This window comes from Exophiala bonariae, assembly GCF_035927105.1.
Source record: "Exophiala bonariae strain CCFEE 5792 chromosome Unknown scaffold_60, whole genome shotgun sequence".
Lineage (NCBI taxonomy): Eukaryota > Fungi > Ascomycota > Eurotiomycetes > Chaetothyriales > Herpotrichiellaceae > Exophiala > Exophiala bonariae.
Window position 1 is genome coordinate 14,806 of NW_027042535.1, and position 23,998 is coordinate 38,803.

The window sequence follows — 23,998 nt, forward strand, 5'->3', positions numbered from 1 at the left end:
ATCAAAACCTCTACTTCTCAAAAACTTAAAAAAGGGTAGAAGAGGATACAAAAAGTTTGAGGGTGAATTGCATGCTGTTATCAATCGTGATATTGTACAAAAGCGCCTGTAAGTTTCTACAATCTTGCTATATTGTAGTGTGCTTCCGCATGTGGCGAAGCACCACAGGTGTCACACACATTTAGTCCTACTGTACCAGCAGATTCCCAAATCTCCGGTACACCTGGAATTGAAACGCCGCTGTGGTGACATCTAATTATGCTCATTGGCCGGGTGATAATGCGAAGAGACTGGGCAGGTCAAGTCGTGGCGGGTAGCGAAGGTTGCAACGCCATCGAACCAATCTGATTTGAAACATACTCATTAGGTGGAAGCCTATTCGATCACGCCAAGGCGGTCCACGCCAAGAACGCTGACCTCGGCTGGTTGACGCACAAATGGTATTTTGTAGAAAAGAGTGCCAAAATTGCGCCAGCGTAACTGGGAGAGACATTAATTAGCAACCACTGCATTCACACTCGGCAACCAGACTAATCTCAAGCACTTGGGCCATCCAAAACGGTATGACTCTCAGCTAGAGCGATTCGAATAAGTAGTATCTCTTTACCATTTCGCGAGCGCTGTGCTCTAAGCCGTATCCTAACAATTGAACCATAGTATTACACTCAATGGGCTTGATTGGTGATCTGGCCGAGCACTTAATGTCCTCCTTTCCCCAAGAGAGTGGCCTCATTCCTCAACCATCTTCTGTGAGAATTGTGTGACCTGGATTAGCTTTGACTATACCACGCCACATCATGGCACAAGGCAACAATCTTGGCAATGCACGATAATGTGGCAAACTGGGGAAAGAAATCTCCCGGATGAGCTGCTGCAGGTTTGCCACCATAGCCTCCAGAACCCAATAAAGTGAGCCAGGTTCTCCCCGTTCCGTAATGGTGAGCTATACATTCAGACACAAGAAGACTTCAGGCTCTAGAAACGAGGAGCGTCGACTACTTCTAGTCACCATGCATTGTGCGAATCCAATATGCCGGCCCTGGATTTCTCAAATGGATCCTGGGAGTTCCAAGACTCCTTGGGCAAGCCATTCTCTGGCGACGACACGCTGTCTCCCAACGTTCCTGGAAAATGGATTCGTTTTATGCCGCTGCTCATTATCTGTGTGTTCCTAACCTTAATGGCCATGTAAGTCTCAATGAGGACGAACCAAAGATATCATACTAATATGCGTCTTTAGGGTCTTTGGACCAACTGATGTAGATATTCGACGACGGGAGAGAGACACAACCACGATAACTGATAGGAGTGATATACAAGCACCGCGGGTAAGCTTGCAAAAGCTCGATGAAACCACACCGTTACTGAGCGCGGAGTCCTGGAGGCGGCAGAGGTTGGAATCACAAAAGCTGACACCTGCGAGTCGCTGTCCCAAACTCATCTGGTATGTGTTCTTCGTTCCTTGTGATAGATAGTTGAGCTGACCATTTAGTGCTATCTGTCTGGATCATGTTTTGGCTCGACATAAGATACGGGAGCTGAGGTGTTTACATGTGTTTCACCATCGTTGTATCGATGCTTGGTGTCGGAAATGTTCGCTCCTCTGTCCACTTTGTAGACAGCCGTTGTTGTCAACCCGGGTTGCCATTTAAATCTGGCAACGTCGGTGCCAATTGTGCGTGGTAAAAGAAGAAAGCACCTCTGTCCTGCTGAAGAGTTGCTGCATGCTGAGCAATCATATTTGCATTTGGCTATCAGCTTCAAGCCGGTGCTGGGTCTCCTCTGCACCGAAGGAGTTAGCCCTAATACCCTAAGCTCTAGGAACTTTCACTGTAAGTGCATTAAATTTTGGGCATAGCATTAATATCACCATCCGCTAAATCGTACCAGAATTGCCGAATGTGTTCGAGGTGTTTCAGAATCTCCTACCTCCACTTAGCATGAAGCGAAATATATTCCCATATCGACCTGAAATATCAGAGTTCAGTGCGAGCGGTTTTGAGACGTGGACAGTAGGCGGTACCTGTATACGATCAGGCTCGTTGGGAAACATATAAATTAGTCATCGGTTTTTCCAAGGCCGGAGATCAGTTGAACCATCAATTTCGGAAAATCCGAATCTTCTCTCAAGCCCGCCAGTGAGCCAGCGAGATAGGTACTTATTACAAGATGCTAACAGATTTCCTTCCACAATCCTCTGACTTCTGTTTCTTTTGAAGGTCGAAATAAACGACAATAGATGTTGTTGTCAGGCGGAGAGAAGTAGTGTCGGCGGGTCACACTCCATCATTTGCAATAACGAATTAGTAGAAGACAAAGCATGGAACTAAAATGCGAAGAGTCCTGCGTCACACAGAAGACAGTCATACCGACGGCTTAACGTGGCTCCTACTAATTATGGCCTTCAAGTCAACGATGCTAAAACAAGATTGATCAGTACTGCCAAACTTCGTTTCTTGGGATTGTAGCCTTGACATGGCGGTAGCGTCTTGATGCTTCAAATTGCTCCACCGGGTGGACTGGTACTCACAAAACCAAAGCAGTTTTAGGTGGAATAAGTCCCGGAAATCCACTGAATATAGTGAACGTTAGAGAACCGCTTTCATCCAAATTGGTAGGAAATGCACGTTGGAGTAGTTAAATGAGAGAAGAAACAGGCATCTGCCTAAACCTACCTGTTACCATATGCCATATCCCTGATAGAATTACCACGATGATCAACAACTTCTAGTTTAACATATCGCACTTACTCTGGTATGTAGAATACAGCCTGCTCCCCGATGGACATTCCAAGAATTCCTTTGTCCCATCCTACTCAAAACCTGTTAGTAAAACATATTATAGTTGGGAAGGATTGGATGACGAAACGAACCTGATATAACTTTACCGACGCCAATGATCGTCCTGAAATCCCCACTTTTAGTGGTGCTGTCAAATCTAGGTTGACAGTAAATGATTTCACCCTCTGATAAAGTCGTAGAACTGGAGCTCACTCTCTACCCCGATGGTACTCATCCACACTGTTTACATCATAGATCCAACCAGTGTGCTCTGTAATCACCTCATCTCCACTGTTGGATACTTTACACCGTCGCCCGCACGTAGAGTAATCTTCTCAAGTGATGTAGGGAATGACATCGTCAGAATAGGTTGCCGTACGGTATATTGCGGAGGATACTGAACCTAGGATCTGCAATTCGAACTTGTGATATATCGAGTAGGACGGTGGAGGTGTGCTTTCTTATTCTCCAAATCAGGCTAACATTTACTGCACGTCTACGTTTTCAGCACCTGACAACACCACTCACCGTATTTCCAGCCACCCGGCCAAACGATCCGAGCCAGTAATGAGCTAAAAGAGTCAGAAAAAAGGCCAGCGTTAGCGGCAGACCAACAATTCTTAGGAACTTCAATAATTTGAGCAGTCAGACGATGGAGAGCTTCAAACTTGTCCATTTAATGTGAGGTGTAGAATATTATAACAGGAAATTCTGACTTGTCCGCAGATAGCGAATGATCTACGTCGCAGGTGAACAATATTAGAGTTCGAGGACTCTTGTCTTTGGCTCTAGCGAACGCACGCTATAAAACGCTAAGCTAGGTTAGTATAACAGGTTCGGAAATATCTTCAGAGGTATCCTGATTGGTGCTTCACAATACGAAACCTGATTGTTTGGTTTAATCTGAAACAGTCCCAACATGAAGTGATAACTACCAGATATTTTGTCCGATAAAGTTCTACAAAATGCGAGGAGAGTTGACGTTTGGCAAACGAATAATGCAGCAGTCAACTCTACATCAAAGAAGCGGGTGTCTCGTGCCTCCATCATCTTAACCCAACAAAGAGACTCAAAGTCGTCGATTGCCCAACAGTAAATCCATCATCATCACCATCATCATCACCATCATCATCACCATCATCATCACCATCATCAACATTAGGCGCCAGAGCCAAACCGGTAGTGTATAAACCTCCGGCCCGAGCAGACACGGTTAGCTAGGTAGTTGAGATCCTCTGCTTCACTCACGCAATATCGATGCCAAGATTGAAATCCCAGGAGCTTTGATCGATTTGGAGATCGTCTGTGTGGTGGTGACAGTCACTGTCATTTGGCTTGTGATCGACGGAGCAGGAAGCGCAATCCAGGTTTCCAAATACTAGATACATTTTGGTGCTGCATCTGGAGAGTGGCATTTTCTCACGGCCATCTTCTGAATTTGCTTACCACCGCTGTGTGGCAAGCATTCTTCGCAAAAGCTACCTTCATCGTAACCGGGGATGGCAAGGGGCCCCAATCCGATCGTACGGAGCGTATTTCTGAGTTGCCATTGTCTCAACGTTCACGACAAGGCTGAAGCAGTTTAAGTAGTTCATCACAGCGGTCAAGGCAATAGTCGACGTGGTTTTCGGTTATGCCTACCAAAGAGAAAGTGCCTAAAGTAAGTGTACCGGTATCATATATTGGGTTGAGAGCACAAAATGTATAATACGAGCAGCCGCAAAGTTCAACTGCTTGGTATTGCCGGAAATTTATGCAGTCACTAGTGGGAGTTGGAGGAGAAGATGTTATAGTAGTGGTGGTAGTTGTCGTTGTCGTCGTGGTTGTCGTCGAAGATTTCATCAGTATTGGTGTAGTTGTTGTAGACGATGTCGATGTCGAACATGGCTTTTCGAGGGTAGTGAGATCCACTGCCCAGATAATACATTCATACTACTTACAATTGGTGGTTCAATGCAAGAGCATAGTGTCGAGATCACAGCGAGTGGCTGTGCCTGGCATTCAGACCACGCGGACGACTGAGACTTAATCGAAGCCTTCGTCGTAGTTGAAGCCCTCGTTGTAGTAACAGCCAAGCGTTTTGACAAGACTGACTCCGTAGTACATTTAATCGGAAATACTCGTGAGCAGAATGTCTGCGCGACTGGATATGTGGCTAGGATTGGCAGGTACTGTAACAGGCTTCTGAGCTTATTCGGTTTCCACAAGTGGCTACCAGGATATGTCATGTTTTCTGCTGTAGTATGTTGGTCTCATGTCGCAGCTTACTACCCTGTTGTTGGTAAACTCGGAATTGTTCACTGACAAACGGATCAGCATTCGTGCTGGATGTGGGTTGATGGCTACATAAGGGTAGCTGAATTTTGTGGTCGTTTGAGCGCTTGTACATGTGAATTGGTAAGAGAATGTGGTCCCCATTGTCGAGGTGTCCACCGGTGTTCGTAGCGTATGTGGAGAGACAGAAAGAGAAGGATCGGAAAAATCAATATTTCCGCGGAAGCTATTTATCTGTCTTTGGGCTGACTCAGCGCCACCCTTCATCAACGCCAGTGCATCAACCCCAGTGGTTATGCTTGCCTCGCTTAACCTTCCGTGGCGATGACGCTAAAAGTGTTGTTACCTCCTGAAGTCGCCAAGAAGGCTAACGTGCGCCTAGGCGAAATCCCCGGTCGATCATCCAGCCACTCTTGCAAACTACCATTTGACAACATATGCTCGCCCGTAGCTCATCAACTCCGCTTTCCAGATAATCTGGGGATGGCATTCGTGGCCGTTATGGCACGGGAGCTGGTCTCAGGCCATTGGGTGCATGAGAGGCATCCGGTCAACCATTGCATCTCTTTGCGTAAATTGCTGCTGGAAGACTTATGAATGCCCCTAACTCCTCAACTACAAGTTCGCCTCTGCTTGAAGAGAGAAAACTGGAAGTCAGTGGGAGATCGCATTGACCCTGATAGTCATAGGAGGCACCACGGTTTTCTGTGGTCGACCCCCTGGATTTCGAATGCCGGCTCTGACCGTCTCTTGCGTCTTGCTGCCTGCATCTCTCCAAGATTTTGGTGGTTAGCAGTACCATGTTCCTTGCACCACTGTTCAACCTCGCAATTACGCAAGATGAGCATCTCATTTAGCGGCTTCACGGACGACTTTGGGTCACTATGGTCATGGAAATCAGGGCAAAGGACCACTGAAGGTGGTGGACCCTGTTGAACGATAAGATTGCACCTTCTCGTGGTGCTGGAGTCCGGCACATCCGCGCTGGAGACGCATCAACATGGTCAAAAGAGGAGGAATCACGCCGTACATTGCTTTGTGCTGTTTTCCTGATGCGTACTGTATGTGCAGTTCGCGGGAAAAGCGTCCACTTCTACGCCACCACGACATTGAGGGAGCACTTGTTCCGTTCTTGCGACTACGGCTTCTTCCCTCATTACTCTCTCATATACTGTTCCGAAATGACTAGACGCGCTGGTAAGTATCGCCTCCATAGTCCGATTGCAAAGTTGTCCCGTATCACACAGTCGCCAAACAAACGTTGACTATCTACCAGTCACATCTATTTCAAAGGTTGGAAGCAATCTCGATAATTCTGTTGATAGTGACCTTCCCCAAGCCGGTCCGGATGGTAACCCCCCAACGAACGAGGAACCAGACAATGACCTTGAAAGGGTCGCTGGGGAAGCTGCGCGTGGAGCAACCACAGACGTCGATGCACATGAAGATTCCGAAGATGATGGTCAAGATTCAGAAGGAGAATTCGGTGTCGAAGCAATCTGTGGTCACCGGTTTGTCCGTGGTACAGTCTACTATGAGACAAAATGGCAAGGATGTCCAGATAAAGAAAACACAGAAGAGCTAGAGTCAAGCCTGATGCTGTAAGAGACTTTCTCCTCAAGCACATTCCCTCACTGACTATTCTTCCAGGTACGCTCCCAAAATCATACAACAATATCATACCAGTATCGGTGGAGTTGACGAGAATGCACTCGAAAAGTCAAAGTCGAAACAATCAAAGCGTTTCAGATCCGAGGCAAAGGGGTACCAGGCTCCAGTGTTGAAACGACAGAAGACGAAGAACCTGGCTCCTGCTTCATCCACCTGGCGGGAAGAAGCGGCGTGGATGCCGTTGAAGGAAGACTGGGAGCCGCAAGTAGTCAAAGTGGAAGCAGTGGAGAGAGATGAATCCGGGAAACTGCTCGCCTATATACTCTTCGAGAATGGTGAGCAGACATGTGTCGGTATGGATAAGGTCCATCGACACTGTCCCCGGTCAATGCTGAGATTCTACGAAGAGCACCTCAGGTTTGGACTGAGGGATGTGGAATCTTGAGACGCTTGAAGCAGTGGAGGAAACGAATAAGCATTGCTTATCAGTTGCAATGGTTGCGTAGCTTACGGTTGGAAGCGGAGTTGATGAGCTACGGGCAAGCGTATGCCGTCAAATGGCAACTTGCGGAGGACTGAATGATCGACTGGGATTTCCGCCTACGCATAGGCGCAAATCAGCCTCTTGGTGTCCAAGGTACTATATCGGCTCACATCTGAACATGTGAGCCGAGGGGCGACCTCGATTGCATTACACACATGCACGAGTGTCGCATTTTAGGGGAGAGTTTCGATGGTTGACCTTGTTCCCTCAGCCTTTTGTGTCATCTGCACACTGATTCGAGCGCCCAAGATGTGATCGAGCTTCTCCAGATGATGTCTTCGCGCATTCCGAGCACTAGCCTGGAAGAGAGTTTGAGTAGTTGGACGACCATTCAATTTCCAGAGAAAAAGCTGCTTATCATTTTAGACTGCAAGCTAAGTAGCTGTCACAGCAGCACTACCTTCCTGCAACTCGTGTAGACATTTTTGGGACTGTTTGATCCGTCAAGCTTGAGAGAAATGCAACTCTGGCTTGATAATAACACATGCTGGATTGAGTTGCCTTGCGCAGGCAATATGGTGGAGAAGTTCTGCCACTTATCACCGCCCTTGTTTGATCTACCAGTCACATCACGTGTGTCGCTTGGCCAGGGGTCGGGCTGTCGGCGCCGCAAATGCTTATTAGAATTGCTGAGGCTTCAAACATTCCCGGTCGACCGCCTGTGTACTGTGTACAGGCATGAACCTATTAATCGTCTGACACCGAACCGCGCCCTGCATTTCTGCTTGCGGAGTTCCCTGAGCTCAAATCTCAGACTCCGCCAATGTCCAAACGAAAACCCTCCCACTACCACTGGACTGCAAAAGCATCTGCGAGGAGCTCCTTAACTTTGTTCACGAGACCCTCGGGTCCGCTGGCCTCGATCGTACCCACTGGGACCCTGATGAACTTGAACGAGGTACCGTCCTCTCGTTTTTTCAGGGCGATGACCTTCATCATCTCATCGACCTCCTCATCGCCGAAGCCGCCACCAACAATCACCCCGTCTGGGGATGGGTGGAGCGCATCAAGCAACAGTGCTAGATTCTCTGGAGAGTAGGTTTTGCTTGGTTCGATCTTGGTCAGGATGGCGATGTAGCTGACGTGCGGGGAGAGACTTGGCTGGAGTTTGAGTGCCAGGGAGCGGTGTGCTCCGATACATATTAGGCGGGTAGGCTGAGACATTGTTGGTTGTTAACGCTTGAAAGTTAAGGCAGAGGGATGACAATTTGGATGAAAATGGCTTCTGTCTCGAAATAAAGATGAAAGGGGCAGTGTAATTTATATCAACGTAGAGAGAAAGATTGCCTGGCTGAAGTAATCACCTCCGTGAAAAATTAGTTCGTGAGCCGTTGGTCGTATCTGCCTCGCTGGGTCTAAAGTTAAAGTTCATCTCACAAACTTACTGGATGGGTCCCCGTTTTTCAAGTCGGCAACCAGGCTCCATGATAGAACCAAAGACTGAACGGTTACCACTTCTGGTGTAGCAAGTTTCCTCTTTGGAGGGCAGCCTGCGATGTCAGGTGATTAAGAGGCTTGCAAAGAACACATCATCAAGAAACTGAGTATCGGGTTTCTCTTTCTAATAGCCCTCATCAGGAATGGACCAACACTCAAGTTGGACAGCCTCACGCAAAATACTGTACAGAAAATGTGCGTAGACAACTCACCACTATACCAAGTGATGTCTCTTTGAAGGAGCCAAAAATTCAGAATGAATCTCTTTGATTACTGGACGCTTGGGTGCCAGATGGCGGACACTTTAGGTACCCCAGCATGTCTGCCGAGACGTCCACCAGTGAGTTTGGGCTAACAACGCCTGGCTGTTCGTGGCTGACTAAATAGTTATTAGGACGTCCTGATGGGCAGTGGCTTACCAGAGATGGGCTGAAAGTATGAGTTTATCACGTGTTGCCATATCCCGTGACTAGGCCTTGGTGAAGGTAGTTTTGCTGCCAAGACCTCTATACTCTGCCGTTGTGATTCACCGTACTGCAATTTACCACTAGCGCAGTTGTCAGCTGAACAAGGACCAAAACATCAGCAGGACAGGGTCTTCCACCAATTATTACAGCTCAACAAGGGCTTCAGGAGATGCGGAAAAAGCCATTCTAGATCTTCCCTACGCTTAATTTATATAGGAGAAAGAACAGACTCCATGAGTAGAGAAAACAGAGACAATTGGACAATTCCTGAAGTGCATTTCTGACTGCCAAGCCTGCAACACGTAGGGTTCAAGGGACAAAACGTAAAAGGTGGTGGCAGCTTATGTCTCAGGGTTGAGAGTCCTGAATTGCAATTGGTGACGTCTCAGCGTAATATTTTCTCGTATAGATTTCTAGCAGCTCATCGCAGAGTCTACCGACGTCCAGGCCACCTAGACGTATTGCTCCGACAGCGGCGGCGAACCTATGCGGCCTATGTTGAAGGTGCAGACAGTATGAGTGTTGTTCGTTCCTGCTTGCCATGCAGGGTCGCAAAGGCGAAGGTATGCCATTCGATCGACAAGTCTCTATTCATGCTGAAGTTGGCTGCAGTGTGATCGTGTTCGTCCCATTTGTGGCCGCTGCACGCAGCGACGCCTGACTTGTTCAGGCTTTCCGGCAGACACTGACTTCATGTTTCGGGACGAAAACGAAGCGTCGCAGAAGAACTCGGAACGAGCAAGGAGGGAAGTGAGAGAGGGTAAGGCGCCTGCAATGTCGTTCGATGTCCTACCGTCTCAGGTACTCCAGGAACAGCACCCACAAGCATCAACATACGCCTCCGAGCCAGGTCTGCTATTACAGTATCCATGGCTTAGTGACCGGGCACTCGCTGAGGTACCGGGCCCTCTGAAAAGAGATATTGAGACTCGGGCTGTTGCTCGGTTCTTCGTCAACTGGACCTTGTATCCGGGCAACGACGGAGTAGTTCCCGGACATATGCACGACCTTTACCCACTCTACCTCAGTGCCCTTCCCGGGTCGGTCCTTTGGCTAGCCGTCCGAGCTGTGGCCTGTGCCGACATGAGGTATGAGAGCGTCGGAGATATTCCTTTCCAGATTAGGGCACGACAGTATTACGGTGCTGCTTTGAACGGCCTGAGAGTGGTCGCGCATGAGGAGCACACACTGGCCAATGACCAAGTTCTGGCTGCCATCCTACTGATTGATAACTTCGAGGTACCGTAGTACCATGCTGTTTCCATAAATTCTGGCACCTACTGACTCTTAACCATTATAGAAGATGTATCTTTCACGGATTGGACCGCTTGGACCTCATAGAGACGCTATCAAACACATCCTTCATAGCGGGGGTAACGACTATCTCTTCAATCAATCTAGCTTCGCTCTGGGGTGTCTAGCACATAAACGCCTCCAAGCTCGGCAAATCCTGCTTCGTGAAGAACCCGATCCGGGGCAGATAATGTGGGTGAGCAAGCTGAACGTTGATCAGCCTGACATCCATATTACTGCTGATGTTCTCCATATGAACATTCTCTCTGCTGCGGCTAAGAAGCTGACGGAGAGCGGCGAGGAGGCCAGGAACACTTTAGAGGAAAAGGCAGAACAGTCAAGACAGCTGGCGCGCTCAATCCAAGACCTGCTTGCTTCTATCGAGAGCTGGACTTCGGCGATGACAGGGTTGTGGAAGCCAGAGGTGACGGATCCACAGCAAATTGCGCAACCTCGTGAGATGGATGAGCCATTTGACCTTCCTATTCCCCATTTTCCATATCCACGTATGCTCAGTTACCACAACCTTTGGTTGGGATGCTTGTGGAACTTTCATGCTGCAAGCCAGATCGTTCTACGGGAGTCGTTGGTCGATGTGATCAACTACGGTGCCACAATACATGGGCACGAACCAGTTCGGGAGAATATGGAACGAATTCATACGGAGCAGGAAGCCGTCGACAAGCTTTCTTCTGTGATTATGTGGTCAATCCCTCTACTCTTGGGATTTACACGCAGATATGACCCGCATCCGCGTTCACTTCCGCATGGAAAGATGGTGGGGAGGTTGTACTGTCTTTGCTCGATGTGGGTGATCCAAAAGGCCCGGTTCACATCACTTGAGCATAAGCAGACCGCTTCAGAAGTCACGAAATGGATCAACGACCGTTATAGACTGTGTTAATACAGCGAATTTATACCGCGTGTCTCACACTCTTGCTAAGCTTTATAGAATGATTGAATAGTTGAAATCAGATCTCGAAGTTGTACTTAAGTATACCCCAACGCGTCCAAGTACTCTTTCCCCCCCACCTGCGCTCCTCATTCATGGGATTAATTCTTGAACGATCTATATCCCAGATTACCAAGTTTTTAATTCAGGCTAAACCTTTTTCAGTTATCCTAAGGAAGATTCAGGATAGAAATCCTCTTCCCAATTGTTAGTCTCGCGGCCATGGTACGCGGTGGTCTGGGTTTTCTGCTAATGAATACAAGGAAACTTGCGTGGCTCTGCGCTTGCTCTTTACTAGCAATTGAGAATTCTTAAATAGGTGTCAAGTGACTTGACACATGTGGGCGTGGTAGACGAATTTGCACTTACGTCATTTGAGAGATAAGATATACCAAGGTCGTGAGGATCCCTGGAAGTTAGTGGTATTGATGACTAGACCTAAAACAGCATTGCGTCCGGCCTGGTTTGTAAGAGTCGGTAATTTGGTGGGGCTGTACTTCGCACCAAGCTCGCGGGCAGGACTTCCTGTGGATATGGGTATAAGATTTTGTATTCAGAAGGACAGTATGTAGGAATACTTAAAGACTAGACCTAAAACAGCATTGCGTCCGGTCCGGTCGGTGACTCAACTACGGCGCTGCACTCACTAAGCTGCTCTCCAGTTGGCCAACGGTCTAAGGTACCGTCTGGTGCATCGGCTTGAATGTGAAATGATGAATGGAGATAATCTGAGTCCCTGACATCGCCCCTATATAAAAGTGTGTCTCCAACACCAACACTAAAACCACCACTAACCCTGTCACTAGCATCCTGCCCATCGGGTTATCACTAAATTAACATCTCCGAATACTACATCAATCTTGACGTCCATATACAAATCGCAAACATGCCCACCAACACCATCGTCGACAAAACCAAACCATATTTCCCTGTGGCAGGCTTGGCCAATGATGGCTGGTCGACCGAAGATGAAGCGACGGCCACCTGCTTTTGTGGCGCCGTGCAACTCTCGTTCGTAAGTTTCAGCATCCAAGTCTACCATACCCATCTTTCGAGTCTGACCCTCTATCTGGTCTGCGCTAATACCACCTCCAAATTCCCAGCCAACTCATGGCCCTGGTTTTGTCGGTTCCTTTGTCTGCAACTGCTCCGACTGCCACAAACTCACCGCGTCCGTACACGCGACCAACTTCACCGTCTACGACACGCACCTGAAGCACCTGCGCGGTCGCGACAATCTGAAGACCTTTGGTCAATCGCACACTGTTTTCGTAAAAATCTCGGGCCAGGACAATACCATGACCAACTACTTCTGTTCCACGTGCGGCTCGCTCATGTATCGGGTCGGCGCGGCTTTTCCGGGCGTGAGTATCCTGCGGGTAGGCAGCGTGGACGATTTCTCTCTGCATGAGACCAAGTTGAAACCCACAATGGAGCAATTTACCAAGGACCGTGTGGCCTGGAAACTTCCCACCGAAGGGGCCCAGCAGTTTGAGGAGGACGGCTTACATGTAAAGTGATCGAAGGCAAGAGGAGGCAAATCGCCATAACCCCACAAGGCTAGTAGACGAAAGCACAAATGAACGGGCGTTGTCAGAGTTAAACTGGTGTCCTGAACCACAGGTAGCTAGTGATTACCAGATGAAGTCTAGAGTCTCCCTTAGCTCATGGGAGACCGACCGTTCACCTCCAGATCCTGCAATAAAAGTTCGAAGCTGAGATGTGACCACGAGGAGATGATGGCTCAAGCGCGCGAAGTACGAAGAAAAATCGAAGTAAGGTGTTAAGGAGGATTCCTCTAGCGTGTACTGTCGGGGGGTGTTTATTAGATGAGAATATTGATTGCCAGAGAAGAGATTGCTTATCCGGGCGGGAGCCTGGCACTGTCGAAAAGGCTTTTTGAAGAGCTTGGACCAGTACATCGGATAGCCTGTCGTTTGTTGGTGGCGAAAGACATCCTGAAATGTTAGATCAGACTGTCTGATTGACGATCAGTTTGCTACTTTAGACAAAGAAGTCGCAATGGCCTTGACATCTTCAGACACGCCGTCATAGTCTCGCTGCATTCCGATCTTATGGCACGGCTGAATGAAGGCTTGAGTGGCCACCAAACCAATTCATCGCAAATTGACCTATAATCTTGCCATCCCTCGATTTAAGGATTCCCAGTTCTCGTTCCTGAAGCGAATATAGCATTCTCTGTCAGGTCCAAGCCATAACAGCACATCGGTAATTCTGAGCCTCTGTCGGGTTTATACCTTCCTGTCTTAATAAACCCTTGTTTTGCTTGTTGTTGTGAATATGTGGCATTTCCTTGACCAATCCCAGAAAGACCAGAACCGCATAACTTGGTAGTTATCTTTTTGCATGTTTCAGTAACGCCTTGAAATCAAATGATGCTTGCCCAGTGTGGTCGATGAGAAGCGCTGCACAGCCAGCACGTCCTACGGTCGATACCTCCGTAGCACTGACGAGTCGTGTTTTGCAGTGGGGGATGCCATGGCCAGTGACACCATCGACCAGACGCTACACGCCGTAGCTGCCGCAGTCAACTGGCAGGACCTGAGCCAGAACCTGTACTGGAACGGGCTGCTCGAGATGTTCTTCCTCTGTGCACGCTTCTTGGTTGCAGCAGTTTGGGTGATTCCAGGCACGCGATGTCATGAATGTGGCTGCCCTTGTTGAGTAGCCAGAATAATGTGCAATATTCAGTATGGTTGTGTGGTGTGGCTGTGTGGTGTGGTTGTGTGGTGTGGTTGTGTGTGGTTGTGTGGCTTGACTGATATACTCCTTTTCGTCTAAAGCAACTACGAACATCACTTCAAAACCTGACGACTGAGGTTCGAAGTTGTAATGTGCAGGCTTGTCCCCAAATCTAGGCACCAGTTGGCGCAACCCATCTCCTGCACCCATTAGAGAAGCACCAGCCGCGGAAAAGTTTCGCATTGTGGTCCTTAGCCTTCACCATGCTTCGGCAAATTCACAACCCCGGCATTATGCTGTTGACTCTCTGACCGTTAGCCACTTCACAGGCGACCAAACTACATTTCACTCCATTGATTTCTCGATCATGATGCTAGCCGACACATAGAGTCTAGTGGTACCGCTCTCGTTTACTCAAGAGCGTTTGGATCATGGTACCGACCTGGGAAGTATCTGTGGCACAAATAAAATGGGTCACGAGCTCTCTCTCGCTAAGTGACGTAAACTTGTTCGACAAATAGTGACAAGCCCTGGTGTAGTTCGAGCCACCTAGTTGTTCAGCAATGACCCTAGCTGGTAGAGGAATCAACGACGTACCTTCATAATCTGGAAAATAGTTCTGTAAAGGACTAGAAAATAACTTCTCCCTAAAGATATCTGTCTTGTTGAAAACAAGTTGGATTGCCGCCTGCTTCAACCAACGTGATTCACAAGTATCTTTGAACAGATCCAATGCTTCTTGCATACGATTCACTGTAGGGTCTTCGTACAAGCACTGGTCGTACTCTGAAATTGCAACAAGGAATAGAACCAATTTCACGTCTTCAAAACAATGCACCCACTTCTTTCTCTCCGATCGCTGTCCCCCAATGTCGACGATACGGTACGTGAGGCTGTCAGCGGTAAAATGGAACTCATTTATTCCTGTAGTCTTAAGGCGAGACCTGACGATGTCTTCATCGTTCGGTAAGAAGTGGCGGTCGGCGAAGCGGTCAATCTCGTCAAAATAGCTGATACTTTTAGTCTCATAATCATATTGACCCAAGGTACTTACTATCCGGCGGTGTCCATGACCTGATATTCACTGCACCGCGCATAGCATTGTTGCACACCTGCGTCGTTCCACAGAGATTTCAGAGCCATATGTACCTCGTGGGGCATGCCGTCTTTAAGATAAGACCGTTGTCCTTGCATGAAAATCACGTGGGAATATTGGGCAGCTGCCGAATTATCCACGGATATCTCAAACACGGCCATGGCTTCCAGAATGCTCCGCATGGATCTGACAATGTTCTCAAGGATAATGGGCTTGAAGATCAGGCGCTCATCGTGGGAATATCCACCACCACGTACGAGTTTCAATTGTTTCATGACTGTAGATTTGCCAGAGTCACCAGCACCTATATTGTCAAAGGCTAAATACATATAGGCTGTTGGGAACACTCACCAAGCATAAGCACTTTCAGTTCCCTATTCTGCAGCGCCCAGTCGCACTTTAATTGTGCTTCAATTTGGGCATTCCTTTCCTGCTCTGGGCGCTCCTGTCTGCTTACTCCACACCCCATGTTGTGACCCAATATTTGGGAATATGCGAAGATTATCAGTGGACCTTACCACGGTTGCCTCTTCTTCCCACCATCGACTCAAGCAGCCTAAGGAGCCTGTGTTAGACCCGCAGCTAATGCGCTTGGGAGGCCTTGATATTGGAAGAAGGTTGAACAGGACGCATAAGGAGGAGGCTCAAAGGTACCGTTCGCAACCAAAAGCTCACATTACATTCCCAAAATTTAGTAAGTCGAATTTTTGTGCTGATGTTGGTTAACCTAAGAATGACGAAAGGAACTTGGATGCTCCCTAAGTGGACGGAAGACCGTTACCCGGTTACGAGTCACAACCTTACCAAATTTTGCCGAAACAGTAAGCATCAAATTAAGAACGTGGATTAACACTAGCAAATCAAACTATGTGGTCATTGTGAGAAAACGACAAGGGGTGCGTGGCGTCGGATCTTGCCAAGCAAAACATTCTGATCATTCATGGTCCGGCTAGTACGGGTTCATATCAAGTTCAGATGAGAATTTCTAAAAGTAGTAGCCGTTCGTCTAACATGATGCCAAGTGCTTTCCAAGATTTCGGGGAACATGCCTTCGATGCCTCCGAGCTACCCCAAGCATTTTGCTATCCCCGCAGACACATTGATCACACATTTAGGTAATTTGACGTCCACCAGATCCTCTGGTGTGGGCGCCCGGTCATGCCAGTGGCTTCTATAAAGGGCTGAATCCCTATCTACAGTCGTCCAATTATCTGGTTCAGGGTTTCCCTATAAGTTTTCTGTGTCTACACACTATGGTAATCTCCGTGGGGAATGTGTATCTAGCCATTTTTGGATCGGGAACCAAAGTCGTGTGCTACACTCGGCACTTGTTGTTCAGCAACACATTCAGCCTCAGAGTTGCCCGCTAACCCGAAGCATATTCACTCTTCTCCTTGCTTAAAATGCCGTCTGACACACTCCTCGGGTGATTTCCTCTCTCTTTTGCAGCTGCAGAATCCTGTTAGGCGGATGGACTTTGCTTCCGCAGCCGAACGGGTCCTTACGGCGACCGACAATGGCCAAGAATATACTCATTCGTTGTCTGTCGTGAATGTGGACCACACGCTAGACTGACTGGCAGTGACATATCCATTCTCTGCTCTTAGGCTTCAAGTCATCGCGGGAGAGGCCCTTAGAGATCCGAATGATGAAATAATAAGGAATTTTCGACGACTCCACAGCATCGAAGCGAAATGGCTGATTCGTGTGATACTGAAATGTTTACGGCCAGCGGAGAGATGGCCAAAATTGCTCCAACAATTTTTATAACAGTAGTTTCTCCAAGAATACAATTGGTGGTGCAGAGCACTCGTCTGTTCGACGAAGTCGACCACAGCTTCACGAGTCGCCTCCATCTATGGCTGGTCCCTTTCAGCCACAGCCCAACGGCGAATCCCACCACTCGAAGTTCTTTCCATCTCATCGCCAAGTCATGTTCAACCGACATCTCCTGCTGCACGGACCGCGGTGGAGAGCTGGAAATCGATGTGGAAAGAAGCAATAACCGGCGTCTTAGACTCGATCCAGGAGGGCTGTTGATGCTGGAGGGTGCGAAAAGGAGCATTGTTTCTGTTAGGCATCGAGTGCTTCGGCTAGTATAGTCCGATAAGCGTTTGGCCCGATCTGAAGTCGAAGGAGTGTGCTGTGCAGGAGGTGCGACTTGGGATGTGGCATTCCACGGTTCTCTTGAACGTTAAGTCATGTGATTATATCAATGACTGCTGCTTGGAATGTTTAATGGCTTTGAATCACCTCATGTTTCCACTTGGGTTAGGTCCCTGAGATCTATGCAGGTTTATCTTTTTGCATCGCGTTAGTAACCCGCACCTTCTCACTCTCCCGTTTGTGCATCAATGCGCAGCAAACAGAGGCAGGGAGTGCAACATATTGAGTCTCGGGCCCTGGTGAGCCAGCCTTCTGGGGCGTTAGAAACCCTCCACGTTTTCTTACCATGCCCCTCATCTGACCGTAACATCCTTACTCTGCCCTGCCGCCACTGGATGCTGAGAGCGCCTTCCCCTCTAGACGTTTACGATGGTCCTCAACTTCAACAGAGCTGGAGGCAGCATTTGCGCCGCTGTAGTCTGGCGTTACGCCATTTTCCTAGCAAGTCCTGACATCGCTGACGGAATTGAGACCAGTCGGCGTTGTGAGAATCCGCGCGCTCGACGAAAGACCTCAATGATTTACCAATTCGTGTCCGTTGGACCACACGAGTGTCGACCTCCTTCAAAGCCTCGAGTCTTGAGAGCGAACGCATGGCTTTTGCTAGCTCAGTTGGCTCAATGCGACGATTGCGTGGTAGCCTTCGTTCCAGCTTGCAACGAAGCTCGTAGACTGTCAAATATCAGTCTGTGATCTATCCCAACGGATCAAAATCGTAGCAGGCCTTGAGGGGGAGTTTTAAGAGATATGAGGGGCTCTGGACTATATGGACTTAAACTGACCATAAGTTTCAGTGCCTATCAGCGGAGCACTACGTCGGGTAGCTCGGTACGCTCTCTCGCTAAGGGTGATAGCAGTGCTTGCCTGCATTGTAACGAGTGGTGAGTTTGGGCACGAGCCGATGTTTGCCTAACAACCGTCAGACAAGAAAACGAACGGATGGCTGCAGGCGTACAAGTCCACTTGCGCCAATATCAGTGACCGACACCAACTTGTGTATTTCTGCTCCCGCCTGGGGAATTTCCAGGATAGACAGTGCTTCCTTGAAACGACGTTTTCCCCATCGACGATGATGCGCTGCTTCCATCCAATGGAATCGAGCGGCAGATCCTACCTGGAACACTGCAGATAGCCAGCTGATATTTGGTTCAGAGCAAGGCCAGAGTGCAGCACAGTCGGGTCGGATATCGAGGACATGAGTCCACTGTGGGAGGCGGGTCCTGTTCAGAACACCATCCAAAGTGTCGCAATCAACAATCTGCAGGTGCGTGCTGGGCATGATCTCTTTCAAGCTTTCACACCCAACGTCGTCCATATCCAACACCGTCTCTGCGTCAAACCGCACGTAAAGCCATGCGAGTAAAACAAACGGACGCGCATTTTCCGATGCCCTTATTTCAAGTAATAAGGCGGGCTCAAGCCTCGCGGGATTGGCCAAACGGACGTATGCGTACACCCCAGCTGCATACTCTTGGCCGGAGACCACAATGTGGTCGACGCGGTTCAGCAAGTGCCAAGCCAGAAGTCCTCTTCCACGTCCTTTGACACGAAAGCTTCCGTGTTCTGAGCGGTCTAAAACATACTGCGCTTTCACAGTAGGAACGTGACTCTCTGTATCGGCATGTGATAATTGACATTGCGATGACACCCAAATTGTATCATTTGAAGGCCCGAGATTATGCATTGAACCCTGGCTAGAGGTAATGTTTCCAGGATGATCTTCTCTTTAAGTACGGCACCATTCGCGACGACAGGCCCATGGCGATGGACACCTGCGTTCGCTCTGGGCCTTGTCAGTTCTTTATGGAGTGCATTCAGGTAATTGCGTTGTTGGTCATCGCGTTGAAGGGTTACTTTGATCTATTCCTGTGGTTGCAGCCGAAAGCAAGACGTTGTGATAAAAGTTCGTGGACTTGGAAGAAGCTCGATGCTGTTTCGAGAAGACAACACTGCCGGAGAATGTGGGCTGACGGTCCTGGAACTGGTGTCACTTCCTCCTTGATTGACTGCTTCGTGCTATTGACCGCACCCGCTTTAGCAAATGCGTCCTTGATCAGGCTGTCACGCTGCTTTTTGATTGGATGTTCATTGGTATCAAGTTCAATACCGTGAGTGTTGAGTAGGTGATGGCGAAAAGTCGTTGATACCGTAGTCGAATAGGTTGGACCAACACAATACTTACAATAGTATATCTTTTCATTCTTTCGTACGCAGCGAGGAGGCTCTGAATCCTTGGGATCTCGTGCATGAACCCAGGTGTTTGCGGTTGTCTTGCGCTTTCGATTTCCGTGGCTGCTGAAGGATGGGTTCGGGGGAGTCGAGGTGGAGGAGCTGGGCTCTACAGTCGAGAGCACAGATAATTCGCGGGTGCTAGACGCGTCATAGTCCTTCAGGGGCAGTGAGAAGGGCATCCTGCCGGTTCCGATCGAGAGTCCGCGCTAGAGGTGTCGAGAATAGCTTCATTCCAGCGCCTGAAGTTACTCAGCCTGCCAAGGCGTATCGGGATAACATTGTTCCGGAGTATTTCCATACTTATGGAATAGAGCATTCTCGTATGGATATGGATTATGGAGTATGGAAAATTCCATATAGATTAATGTGACGATTGAGAACTATTGGAGACATTATGGGGTCTCTCCCAGCCTCGCGTTGGCGCATCCCCAGCCACCTACAAATCTATCCTAGCGCAGCCTCGTTTCGATGGCATCTGTGTACATAGATCGCTGTCGAAGACAGCGATCCTCTTCTCTCCTTCTCTTCAGTTTAGTCTCCTGAATAATAGAGCTGTCTACAAAGTAGGATTCCCTACGTTTTGTACGAGCCGTCACAATTAACTTATTCCTTACGATTATGGATAGAAAGCCTGGTCACAGATGCCAAGATTGATTTGATTGATGTGTACCGACGTGAAATCCATGGCCAATTACGCAACATATCAATAATAGGCTGCTCCCCAGCGAGCTACCGTCTCAGGTTACTACTGGTCTTGGGAAGAGGGGTAGTGGTAAGGTTTAAGGGTTAGTGGCAGTCCCGGCCCGTTCTTGGAGCCCCCGGCTGTGGGCAGCAGTACTACCCCGGTGATTTCAAAAACTGCGTTGATTGTATCTCGAGCCAATCGCTGTATGTTCCTCAAGTCCTTCAGTGCGGACCGTTCGAATCGATGGCTCTGGCTCAATCAGCCTAGTAGCTGAGCAACGACAAGTTCAGCTCAAAACTAACCGCGAAACGGGTCTCGACAGTCGAGTTTTCGTATTTTGAATCCTCAGCTGAAGTGACCCCTCATTTGTGTCACGTGGAAGGCATGTGAAAACGGTAAGCAAATGCGCCATGATGGTCATAAGATTAAGTAATCACTTTAAACAACTCAAGTGAAGGCGGACAGTGTAGATTAGGCCGAGGCGACAAGTAGAAGCCATGAACCAAAGGAAAGATTGGATCGATAATGCAGTAATTGTTCAATTTCCGGAATTAACGTTACAGTACAGTACCCGTATTATTCGTAGAAAGTCACTATTTCTCTTTGTGGAAAGCTACCACTATTCTTTTTGAAACCTAATAAACTGCTCGTCGTGGAATTACCCCTGATCGTCATAAAACGTTACCACGACTCTTTACGGAAAGCTGCCGCTGTTCTTCGTTATAGAGATACGGTATGTACTGTGCTTGCACTTTTGTGCTAGTTCCCGGGCTGGGAGTGCGATACACGAAATGTGGCGCTTTGTCGACCATAGAAACTGAGGAGGCGTAGGCGCAGGCGCAAAATGTGGCAGAAGGTTCAAGAAGGCGTCCGAATCGAGGGCGTTCACCATAGAAAGCGTGGTGTCTTCAAATGATTCCGGGTCTTTGGGCTTCCCCAACAAACTTTCTTTTCTCTACCTCGACAGAAACTTGGTGCTAAGGCCATAATGCAAGCCGCTCGATACCAACTCGTAATCCACCCCAACTCACAACCCTCATTCTGTAGATTAGTCGGACATTCCACTCTTGAGTTCCTGTCAAACGATTTCCGCTTCCTATCACCCCCAGATGAAGAAAGGCAATTGGCACCATATAGTAGAGCGCTATTGCCGCAAGTGCAGGGCGGTTCGCTCTCTGTACTTCTTAAGAAGGCAATAGATTAAAACGGTAAGGTAAGATTAATTCAGGAGTAAGACTCAAGTTAAAGAGAGTCGAATATCCGGTCGTTTCCAGAACTTCTTCCTTGTTGGGGGAAGTTGAAAAAGCGCGGGAGGTCATTCTTAATGCTCTGCACCTATCATTGTTCCACAGGATCTTCGGCTTCGACATCAACAATACCGCGTAAGTGTACCGAGGTGGGCACCAAAAGGAGTGTCGCTGCCAAGTTGTTGCAAATACCGCTAATGTGCACTAAATGCAGTGGCGCTGGAATCCGAGTCATCCGTAGTTTGCGGTGTAGGGATTTTGCCGTTTTGTATGGCGATTCAGTAGTACTTTGCAGCTTTAGATAGTCGGTGAGTTATATCGACCTTCGCACCTTGCCAAAAAGCATCAAAATCCTTGTTTTATCACATTTATCACACTCAAACCTCCTCTTTTGTAATCCTGCTCTTTTACGTGCCTGCAATCACTGCTAAACCTAGTAAACTTGCTGAATTGATGATGAATCGATGTGAGGAGGATGAGATGGATAAAGAGGGGATTTTAGCGCCGTTTGGTGTTGAGGAGGGTGAGTTTTTTCTCCTTTCCTTCAGGATTCTTCTTCTTTGAGCGATGCCACTACCAAGTTTGTTAGCAGAGGAAGCAAAGGCTAGAGAGGCAGCCAGACCGCGTAGAAAGACGATTCCTCCTCTTCCACAGCCACTCACGGAGGAGCAATCACTCACAACTAGTCGTGGCAAGCGATATACCCTAGCAGAGAGGGTTCAAGTCCTTACCTTTTTTTCACTTGGTCATTCGACGCGACAGATTCAGGAGTGGATTGGCGTGCCATTTAGGCAGTGTCAACGTATTTTGCAGAGGGCAAAGGAGAGAGGTTTTAAGCCGGAAGTGAGTAAAAAGGTCCTTCATTCGTACGTAGAAGATGCTGTGATTCCTGGAAGACCAAAGGAGATCAGTAATGAGGTTAAAACTGCGGTTGTGGAGAGTGTTACTAAGGATAGGAGCTCTCGTAAGCAATCAAGTGAGGTTATCGCCTATTGCAATGGTGTTTCAATGTCTTCTGTTCAGCGAATTCTCAAGCAAGAGGGTTATTCCTCCGTCAAACCAACCCGCAAACCAGGCCTAAGTTCCTCCCAAAAGAGGGCGCGCCTAGAGTTTTGCATAGCGCATAAGGACTGGACTTTAGAGGACTGGAAAAAGGTGATCTGGAGTGACGAAACCAGTGTCGTTTTGGGTACGCGCCGCGGCTCAGTTCGACTATGGAGAAAGAGTGACGAGGCCTTTGAAAAGTCAGTTATCCGTAATAGGTGGAAAGGGTTCACTGAATTTATGTTTTGGGGCTCATTCTCTTGGTTCCAGAAAGGTCCCTGCCATATTTGGCGTCCTGAGATTGCTAAAGAGAGGCGCGAGAGCGAGTTGGAAGTTCGTTACCTGAATAATCTCTATGAACCTGAAAAAAGAGTGGAATGGGAGCTTAACCACGGCCTCAATCGACTCTCACTTCGTCCACGAAAAGGGAAACAGGCGCAGTGGCGATTTAACAAACAGACAGGGAAATTAACTCGGTCGGCGCGGGGTGGAATTAACTGGTATCTATACCAAAAGGTCAGTAAAGCGAGCAATCAATTCAAGAAATTAGTACTAACCTTCCGCAGGAAATTGTAAAAGCAAAGCTCGTTCCTTTTGCGCAGGAGCATGAGAGAGAGCATCCTGGTACCCTCGTTCAAGAGGATAACGCGCCCGCGCATGCGCATTGGTTTATTGACAAGGTGTACTCTTTGAATGGCGTCACAAGGCTCCTTTGGCCAGGAAATTCACCTGATTTAAATGTGATAGAAAAGGCGTGGCCCTGGTTAAAGAAGGTAACCACTAGGACTGGCGCGCCAGCTTCAAAAAATGCCATGATTAAGGCGTGGGAGCGAGGTTGGTGCGCCCTGAAACAGGAGGACATACAAATGTGGGTAGAAGGAGTTGTAGAAAACATCAAAAAGGTTATTACTCTTGAAGGAGGGAATGAGTACCAGGAAGGTCGCCAGACAAGGAGGTCTTATAAGGGTCGACGGCGTATTGGTGAACTCTTTAAACACTCTTTTATCATTGATGAGGAGGAGGAAACCGCGGTGGTAGAGACTGCGCAAGGTGATGAGGATGAGGCTTTCCTCACTGACGATGAATTGAATGAGGATGAGGAGGATGAGGAGGAGCAGGATGAGAGAGGTTAACGCCGCTAAATTAGGAGGGAATGACCTCGCTGTCGCTGTCAAAGAGGCAAAAAGGCATGATTTGATGACTCGGTTTAACGGTAATGAGTAATTTTAACTGCGTTGAGTGCGTGAGTTTAATGAGTTCAATGAGTGCGTCGAGTGTGTCGAGTGCGTGTGTGCGATGACCTCACTGATACCGCGACAGCGAGATCAAAGTACCAGATAGCGTCTCTAGTAGTAAATTAGTACTACACCGCCTATGAAGGACCTGCCAAGGAGCTATCGAACATGGCGTTTACACTAGTTGCACTTGGCAGCGACACTCTTTTTGGTGCACACCTCGGTATAGTAG

General features: G+C 48.3%; 6 protein-coding genes across 6 annotated transcripts; 4 read left to right on the plus strand and 2 right to left on the minus strand.

The window, feature by feature from the left end:
- Nucleotides 1-1,030: 1,030 nt before the first annotated feature.
- Nucleotides 1,031-1,263, plus strand: LTR84_011920 (uncharacterized protein; the record flags this gene model as incomplete). Its single annotated transcript, XM_064855447.1, has 2 exons — nt 1,031-1,163; nt 1,241-1,263. The coding sequence occupies 2 exons, from the start codon at nt 1,031-1,033 to the stop codon at nt 1,261-1,263; spliced, it is 156 nt and encodes a 51-aa protein (XP_064699893.1).
- Nucleotides 1,264-6,235: 4,972 nt separating this feature from the next.
- On the plus strand, nt 6,236-7,110 carry LTR84_011921 (uncharacterized protein; the record flags this gene model as incomplete). Its single annotated transcript, XM_064855448.1, has 3 exons — nt 6,236-6,251; nt 6,331-6,655; nt 6,705-7,110. The coding sequence occupies 3 exons, from the start codon at nt 6,236-6,238 to the stop codon at nt 7,108-7,110; spliced, it is 747 nt and encodes a 248-aa protein (XP_064699894.1).
- Nucleotides 7,111-7,995: 885 nt separating this feature from the next.
- Nucleotides 7,996-8,373, minus strand: LTR84_011922 (uncharacterized protein; the record flags this gene model as incomplete). The annotated part of the gene is made up of 1 exon (XM_064855449.1): nt 7,996-8,373. One exon carries the CDS (start codon nt 8,371-8,373, stop codon nt 7,996-7,998), a length of 378 nt encoding a protein of 125 aa, XP_064699895.1.
- A 1,739-nt stretch (nt 8,374-10,112) lies between these two features.
- Nucleotides 10,113-11,310, plus strand: LTR84_011923 (uncharacterized protein; the record flags this gene model as incomplete). The annotated part of the gene is made up of 2 exons (XM_064855450.1): nt 10,113-10,352; nt 10,414-11,310. 2 exons carry the CDS (start codon nt 10,113-10,115, stop codon nt 11,308-11,310), a joined length of 1,137 nt encoding a protein of 378 aa, XP_064699896.1.
- A 934-nt stretch (nt 11,311-12,244) lies between these two features.
- LTR84_011924 (uncharacterized protein) lies at nt 12,245-12,878 on the plus strand (the record flags this gene model as incomplete). The annotated part of the gene is made up of 2 exons (XM_064855451.1): nt 12,245-12,373; nt 12,462-12,878. 2 exons carry the CDS (start codon nt 12,245-12,247, stop codon nt 12,876-12,878), a joined length of 546 nt encoding a protein of 181 aa, XP_064699897.1.
- Nucleotides 12,879-14,471: 1,593 nt separating this feature from the next.
- LTR84_011925 (uncharacterized protein) lies at nt 14,472-15,626 on the minus strand (the record flags this gene model as incomplete). Its single annotated transcript, XM_064855452.1, has 5 exons — nt 14,472-14,514; nt 14,577-14,610; nt 14,659-15,071; nt 15,116-15,461; nt 15,509-15,626. 5 exons carry the CDS (start codon nt 15,624-15,626, stop codon nt 14,472-14,474), a joined length of 954 nt encoding a protein of 317 aa, XP_064699898.1.
- Between the last annotated feature and the right edge of the window lie 8,372 nt (nt 15,627-23,998).